This window comes from Cheilinus undulatus, linkage group 20 (genome assembly GCF_018320785.1).
Source record: "Cheilinus undulatus linkage group 20, ASM1832078v1, whole genome shotgun sequence".
NCBI classification, from domain to species: domain Eukaryota; kingdom Metazoa; phylum Chordata; class Actinopteri; order Labriformes; family Labridae; genus Cheilinus; species Cheilinus undulatus.
Window position 1 is genome coordinate 7,840,366 of NC_054884.1, and position 8,655 is coordinate 7,849,020.

Consider the following 8,655-nt stretch of genomic DNA (forward strand, 5'->3'; position numbering starts at 1 on the left):
CTGTTTAGACAGGCCTTTGGTTAATTAATTTCTTTTTCTGTCATGTAATATGAACTGTTCATACCGTGTGTGTTTCTAATGATATTGCTCATATTTTCATACCATACTATTGTTGTTATGACTATTGTGATCATGTGATAATTTCATAATCATCACTTTTATTCTCTGTATTTTTTCTGTGTAAAGCACTTTGTGACTGCTTTCTGTGAAAAGTGCTATACAAATAAACTTTACTTACTTACTTAACTCTGGCTAGCGGCTGCAGTCCATCAAGGATATGCCTCCCCAGACCATCATGGTCATGCTAGAGGATGTTGCAGGCAGCAGAAAGTTCTCCATGGGGTCCCCAGACTCTCTCACGTCTGTGTCATGTGCTCAGTGTGAACTTGCTCTCATCTGTGAAGAGCACAGGGCATCAGAGGCGAATCTGCCAATTCTGATGTTCCCTGGCAAATGCCAATTGGGCTGCACAGTGCTGGGCTGTGAGCACAAGCCCCACTTGCGTTGTGCCACAAGAGAAACTGTAGGAAGCAGAGCAGAGGTGCTGTGCATATTAAGAAAGCAGTGGTGTGTACATGCACGTTTGGTACAGGAGAGTTAAAGTAAATTAAGTGAATAAAGCCATTTTTACACGAGCTGAAATTAACTGAAAAAGAAGCAGTGTATTTTAACTATACATGTCAACATTTAATCTCCTATGCTGCACGGGTCATAAAAAAGCATAAAAATAGCTGCAACAAACTTCAAACGGTCCTGTTGAGACACAAACCTCTGGCCTCATGAGATAATGTATGATGAGCAGGTTGTTATCATGGATTTGAAACACTAGGTTAAAATTACAAAAACCAAATTATAAAAGAGAAGGTGATAAAACCTTGTGAATTAATAAAATGGTTGAAAACGATGCATCTGAATAATAGTGTGAAAATGAAGTGTTTTGGTTCATTTTTAATGAAAATGACACCAAATTTAATTCTTGTAATTGCCCTTTATTCACCAGTATCATTTACAGCACAAAAATCATCATTTATCATGAAAGGAACAAAGCCTAACGGAGGTAATTGAAACGGGATGTTAGAAAATTTAATTACAGGAAATTCAAAATATTAAACATAAAAAGCAAAAAAAGAGGGCCAGTGTTGGTTTAAATAGGTTTACAACCTATAAATGGAACAGCAGATTTTACTTGGGTTTTTTGAAATAAGATGCACAACTTAAATTAGTATGGTAGTGAGACTAATTCATTAGAAACCTTAATAGTTAACTAAAATAGGACAACAAAATATCATCAGCATATTGGTATCAGCAGATAAGAACATTTCTGATGATATTTATGACCAATGTTTTTGCTATAAAGTCTGCTTGTGTAAGTTGGAACTATTGGCCAAACCAATAAGTACATTACTAGTTCAGACTGGAACAAAGGTGTACATCAGCCGAAACCTTTTTTTTTGTCATCATTCCTTACACTTTAAATGTGTTCAAAGGACTGAAGTTTGTTAATTTGTTCATCATTAAACTTTGAATTGTGTGTTTTAAGGATTGAGGTTTTAGGTCATTCCTACATTAAAATACCAGTACTGATATTGGCTAAAATTAATATGCAAATATAAGCATATCAGATATTGGCAAAAAACCCAAATCAGGAATCCCTAAAACAAGGAGAACTATATAAGATCTAGTCCACTCATACTTGGGTACATTTGAAAGTGAACGAGGAAACCCTCTCTACTACGTGTGTCTCTGCATGTGAAATTCTAACAATGACTTGTTATCAAAACTGCAGCTGCATTCTGGACACTGATACGGTTTCTCTCCTGCATGTGTCCTCATGTGAACGCCCAGGTTTCCTTTCTGTACAAAGGATTTGTGACACTCTGGGCACTGATATGGTCTCTCTCCTGTGTGTATCCTCGTGTGATTGACCAGGTCAGATTTCTGACAGAATTTCCTTCCACAGAACTGGCACTGATACGCTTTGTCCTGTGTGTGAATCTTCAAGTGTCGTATTAAGGTTTTAGTGAGAGAGAAACATTTGGAGCAGCATGGGCATTTGTAAGGTTTCTGAGCTGTTCCTGCTTCAAACTGAACCATGAGGTTGTTAGACTTTTCTGAGTGTCTTTCTTGTAGGTAGTTGAAACGGTTTGACTCTCCTGGTTCACCTCGATTCACTGAAAAGAGGAGAGAATCATCCATAGTGCTGTCTGAAACTTCACAGTCTACTGGTTCAGTTTTAATGTGATTGACTGGATCGGCAGCTGTGGGGTCCTTGTCGATGTCAGTGACACTGTGGATTTGGTAAAGACACAGAGGCTGCAGAGATTCCTGATCAAACTCACTTTTATCATAGGGCGTGATATTTAGAGAAGCGTTCTTTACATCTGATTCACTGAGACACTGGTTTAGTTTCTCCTCTGATTTTTCCTCTTGGTGAATCAGCTGCCTGTCCCTTTGGTCTTGGTATGTTTCAGGACTGTAACTGTGGTGTGTACTTGTGTGAATTATGAATTCAGACTTGTGGAAGAAGCATTGGGGACAGAACTGGCACTGGTATGAGGAGGATCTGTCCTCTGGATGCTCCCTGAAGTGTCGCACCATCATCTTTTTGGAAGAAAAACAACTGAAGCAAATGGGACATTTGAATGGTTTCTTCGTTTTGAGTAAATTTAATGGTGTGTTCATGTCACACTCCTCCTTCACATGACTGTCAGTGACATCCATCAGGATCTCCTCGTCAGGATGATCTTTTTCACTGGCAGGAGAGGAGCGTGGATTGATGCTGTTTTCATTGGGATGGTCTTCGGGTGGTTCACGGACATTTTCTGGATTTAAGCACACATTGACACTGACGGGCCGCTGCTTCACGTCTGTGGCATACATCTGGACAGAGTCTGAAGAAGAGGAAAAACTTTATTTGACACACTTTGTTAGAATAAAATTCAACTGAAAATCAGGCCTGTCGGTACGGAAAATTGCATGTTTAATTCCTATTTTTAAAATGAAAATTAGATTTTTATTGAAACCTTTGGATGTTGTTGTGAAGAGTGGAAGTCTTCAAATCTTTCTTTGCACATGGCACATCAAATACCAAACATAAATCTCAAAGAACATGTTAAAGCTCAAAGATGTTTTTTCTTCCCCTTGGCATCTTTGTGGAGCATGGTTTACAAACACATTGGTAGTATCCTCCTCTGTAACACTGAAAATCTCCCACACCAGTAACAACATGATCAGTCTGCCATAAAGTTGTTACAGCTACTTCTTCTGCTCTCGGCTTAATGGCAGATCACATAACACCACGCCACCTACTGTTTCAGTGTGTTTAGTCTCTTGAGAAAGTAAATGGACACCTTTATCATCAATGGATGTAATCGGTTAAAATGTCGTCATTGGAGTAACAAACTTAAGTGAAATATCTGCAATAATGGCTACTAATTTATCAGTACCAAAATATGCCATGCATCCCTAGTTGCTGTGTCTTTAAAATCCCAAGGCACGCCTAGACTTTCCTCAAGGCACACCGGTGTGCTCTAGTTTACATTGAGAATCTTTAACGGGATACATACTTGGGATAAACTCACCTTCACTATGTCCCTCAGCAACATCCAGCTGTTGGTGGTCTCTGTCCACCACCCATTTTGAGCACGACATTTCCTCTTCATATTCTATGATTGTTCTTTCCACGATCTTGAAGATCTCTTGGGCTGCTGCAGATAAACGCTCACTGACCAGAGTTCTCAGCAGCTCCATCTTCGCTGCCCTCATCATGGCTCCACCACACAGCTCAGAGTCAAAGGATGTGACTGTTCGGGGAGAGGACGTGAGCCCTCGAGCCTCCACGTCACTCCTGATTTCTCCAACGCTCCTTCTGAACTCTCTGTGAGCTCAGATCTCACCGTGACCCGGCCAGGTCTGCACCGTCATGTTGTTGTGTAGGCTGGAGATGACTTCTGATTAAGTCACAATTACCGTGGAGTGGGATGAAGATCTGAAAAACATGCAACAGGAATGTTATGGTGTATAACACATATTCAAAGAAGATGAGCCGATTAATGCCAAACTGGATAAAAATGAAGGATGGGAAGACTTTGTCTGTGTAAAGCCACTGCAGTGGCAATATGCTCTTGTCAAATGTCAATGTCCTGGTCAAAAAACATGGTTCTTTTTGAGTTTATTTATTCAACATTCAAATTAGTGTTTAGGTGGTTCTGGCTTGGTTTCCGGCCATCTTATTTTACCATCACCCTGTGCCAAACCCCCAAAAACTATCAAATTAACAGAAGAAATTAGAGGCCACTCACATAAACATTTAATTCTTAGATTAATGATATAGAACCTAGCTTTTAGTATATTCCTTAAACAGAATGCCTAATAACCAGAAAACTAAATGCTGCTGTAAATTTGAATATGGGTCAATGAAATGGCATTCAATTCAATTCAATTCAATTCAATTCAGTAACACTTTGTTTGTCCTGAAGGCAATTCAGTTTGACAGCAACGCACAGTGCACATGCAGTAGCCAACACACAACACTAAACAATACACTCAACAATAACACTGTCAGAGATAACACGCAGGTATTCTCTGTGTCTCCCAAGGATGCACAAATACAACTGCCATGCATAAAGAAAAAGGACAATAATGTAACAATTACAATATACTTGTATAAGAAATCAGGGGTTCATTCCCACAATGGCTGATCTAAGTTTAAAAGTCTAATGGCAGAGGGGATAAAAGTTCTGGGATAATGATTAGTTTTCCTAAGTGGAGCTTTAAAACGCTCCACTTCCTGAAGGCATAAGCTGAAAGTTCGCAGCTAGGACATGGTCATGTTGCTCCATGATGACCCTAGCTTTCTTGACCACCCTTTGGTCCCAAAGGGAAGGCAAGTCCTCTAGCAGCTCCCCAATTATTTTGGAGCACACCCTCACAGTGTTGTTCAGTGAGTTTTTGTCCTTTGCACACATGCCATTAAACCAACAAATATGCTTACATGCACATGCATATTTTTTATGCCTGGATCTTTTATTTCCTTTTGAAATAACCAATCAATAAATCCCATACATATTTTTTCCTATGGAATAAATCAGGTTATTCAAAGCCCTGAAAATATTTACATTTATTCCAAAATGTTGAACAAATTCAACTTAAATATACTATGCACTTAAAACCTTCATAATAATTACCTATTTTATGTTTTAAATGTCACCGTCAAGTTAAAGAAAGCACATATCAAAATTCACCACAAGTTTCGTTGTTAAAAAAGTAAACTAAGCTTGAAAAAACAAACTTTAAAGCTATTACTGTGCTGTGTCCGCTGTTTAACCTTTAAACATTTTGGGCTCTCAATTAAGACAGCAGCGGTGGTTCAGTGTATTTTACCAAAAAAACCTGGCTGATAATCACAAACTTACATTTAATGTAATAAAGATAAATAGCGGCAGCAGACATGGACAGTGCTATTGTACTTGTCCTCTTTCTGTTCTTATGATTACTATTAGGAATGGATGTTGTTATTTATTGTTATTATTCTTTTTTTGTAGTATCCTGTATATCGTTTTGAAATAAGTATTGCACAACCCTTGAATGAACATTGGACATAAGTTCACATTCAACAATCTCTTATCTCTCCATCTGGGATAAAGTTGGACAGAACAGCCAAGCTAAACAGGTAAACATGCTGAGTAACGACGTCTCATTCAACGTAAACAAATATAAAAGGTAAAGTGTTAAACTTACCGCTTAAACAGTGCAGCTCTCAAATATCATAGATAGCATGTCAGCTAAGGAAAGCTAGCTAGCTAAAGGCAGCCGGTTTGAAGAGTAACAACGTGGGAGAAAAAAAAAACAAATTACTGACGTCAGAATCAACTCTGTGGCTGTTTTTCATTTAATGTAGCACAAACTGTTTGTCAGACATTGAAAGCTACAAGGCTAACCGGCATATTTAATGTTAAATCACGTCTACGGTCCAGATAGCATCACTGTAATGCTAAAAATAATGGCGTCTTCTTCTACGGTTAGTATTCATTGCGCCAAAGACGTTACCGCCACCTACCGTTCAACACCAGCCGTCCACGACAACAACTACTATAAATCACGAGGACTACATAAAACTAAATTTAGTCGTGCCAAATTTATTTAATAATTTTATATTATATTTTTTAGGGCTGTAATCTCATTGAGCGTTTTTCTTTGAAAAAGGCCGACCACGCCATCGTAATTGATTTTTAATTTTAATCCAGATAAAGTTACCAAGAGGAAAATAACAAAATAAAAGAAAATAAAAGTCTAATGTGTAATTATCAAACATTTCAGAAAATGTAAAACAACTTGATTTGAGTTGACAGAATAGACAAATTAGAGGAAAAGAATATGATACAAGAAATGAAAAAAAAAAAATAGATGTGGTAAATTTTGCTTAACAAGGTGATTTGCTATGCATAATTTTGTTGTGTTACACAAAATATTTAACTTAATTTAATGCTATTTTGTTAAATGACATGTTTTTATTTTCATTTTTTCTGCTCTTTAATACCAACCAACCTACTGAATCTTCCCACCTGTCCACTTACCTACCGACCTACACACCTACCTACCCACTTACCTACATACCTACCATTAACCAGGAACAATTTTATTTCAAGACACCATTAAAGAAAGTAGGTCTATACCAGGCTCTGTGTTACTGGATCTTCTTTACAAAGAACCATAATGCATAATATTATCAGCACAACATCAGCACTGGCAAAAAAGGCAGGTAATCAGCTTAGCATGGTTGAACTATTGGGAACATGACTTACAGGCTCTGGGTGCATGCACATGTATTGAACAGAAGGTGGTGCTGTTCATCTTTCATAATTTTTGTCTAGAGGAAGAAATAACATACATAAAAACATGACCATTAGATTAAGTAAAAGTATAAAACTACATTTTAAATGTTAGTAAAATACATTAAAAGCAGTAAAAAGATGGAAATAAAATGAGTTATAGAGGCAATACAATCATATCAAACTCAATATACTACCTAGTGATCACATGCATTGTGGGTGATACAGTTGTCGGATTGTAGAAGTACAGAGATGGGTCAGGAAATTTGTGTTTATGCTGAATAAAACCTAATTCAAGCACATTTTTGGTCAAAGACAAATGTATATGCATGTCAAAAGACATTGCTTAAAAGAGAATACAGCTCATACTGGTCTGTATGAAGGTTTGTGCCAGATTAGACAAAAATCTCTCTGCTTTCTGAAATATTCATTCCCAAGAAAGAAAAGAACATGAGGCTTAATGACCTCAGAACAGTGGCAGGTCAGGAAATAGGCTGGAGTGTTTTTTGACCTTGGCCTTGACTTAGTTCAGTCATCCTTGAGACAGAGTGGACATTTGTACATAGTGTGGAGAAAATCCCCTCTTGAGATGTTGCACGCACAAGAATTGCATGGATGGCTGTGCGGATGGACTGATAGACGCCCCCCCCCCAAAAAAAACCCCTCTTTTACTTTTCACTGATGCGGTGGTATAAAAAGTTAAGAAAACGACCAGATTCATTCCACAGTACTCTAGTATTCAGTGTCAACAATAAATAAAAACTAAGAGAGGACAGTCGACAGGGTCCGAAACAGGAGGGAGAGAGAGGGGATAGACATATAGGAAAGGAGCCATAAGCCACACTTGAACCAGCCTGCCATGGCGGGACATGACCACTAGGCTATCTTCACTGCTCTGATGTCTTTTTTATTAAAAGTCAAACGATTTGAAACCTTTTTTGACACCACTTAAATACATGGCAATTCCCAAACACCCAAATATTTCATACTTGATCATTAAAAATTAAAGAAAACCTCCTACACAATGTTTAAATTCTACTAAAGCATTGGCAACACAAGTGAGCCAAATGGAAAAGGCAGGTCTTTTTTCCCAAAGGGGGACCTTTTTGCAGTTTCTTCCCTAATCTTTCTTCTGATGAAATTGACATGATATTGAAATGCTTGCCGTCACATATGAGGTGTCCACTGATAGTGTTGTAGATAATTATTGAGGACTTCAGTTGAAAGTCAGAGCTAGATATGTCCAGCACAGTAACAAATGGCCCAATTGTGCCTCTTCATGATGCCAGTAGGGGGGGCTATGATGAGATGGTTGCATGTGAGCGTGCTTAGTCTTATACTTGTGTCCTATAATGATGTATCCAAAAGTTACAAGTTGAAATCATTTAGTACCATCAAATTATTTTGAAGCTGGTGGACTTCCAGTTGGGATTTGAGTGTAGGTCCAAGAGGCTTTTTGTGTTGGTCTGATGATGACCAATGCTGGCGTAAACCATAGGCCTAGGTTAAATAGTGTGCAAGGGCTGAATGGTTAAAGGGAAAAATCAAAACTCAGAGGAGGAAATGTTCGATTGGATGAAGGGGGCGCTGTGGCAGAGTAATGATATTGATACATTCATGTATTCAGATGAATGTATGATTGTACATATGAAGTTTGGTGATGATTGGCATAATCACTCTGGAGTTACGTGGAATTATTGTGTAGAAAACACTGCAAAAAAGTAGTAAAAGACCGGCCAAGTTTAAGTCCCTGTCACAGCCCCACCCGATGGTAAAAACTCAAGTTTTCAATAACTTTTGATCTCCATTTTGGTTAGTTTTAGCA

At 38.1% G+C, this 8,655-nt stretch overlaps 1 protein-coding gene across 1 annotated transcript; it reads right to left on the bottom strand.

Annotated features, from left to right (window-relative positions):
- Window positions 1-992: 992 nt before the first annotated feature.
- LOC121528000 (zinc finger protein 182-like) lies at window positions 993-5,992 on the bottom strand. The gene is made up of 3 exons (XM_041815088.1): window positions 5,740-5,992; window positions 3,582-3,988; window positions 993-2,891 (listed from the first exon to the last, which is right to left on the bottom strand). The coding sequence occupies exons 2-3, from the start codon at window positions 3,766-3,768 to the stop codon at window positions 1,732-1,734; spliced, it is 1,347 nt and encodes a 448-aa protein (XP_041671022.1). The 5' UTR covers window positions 3,769-3,988; window positions 5,740-5,992; the 3' UTR covers window positions 993-1,731.
- Between the last annotated feature and the right edge of the window lie 2,663 nt (window positions 5,993-8,655).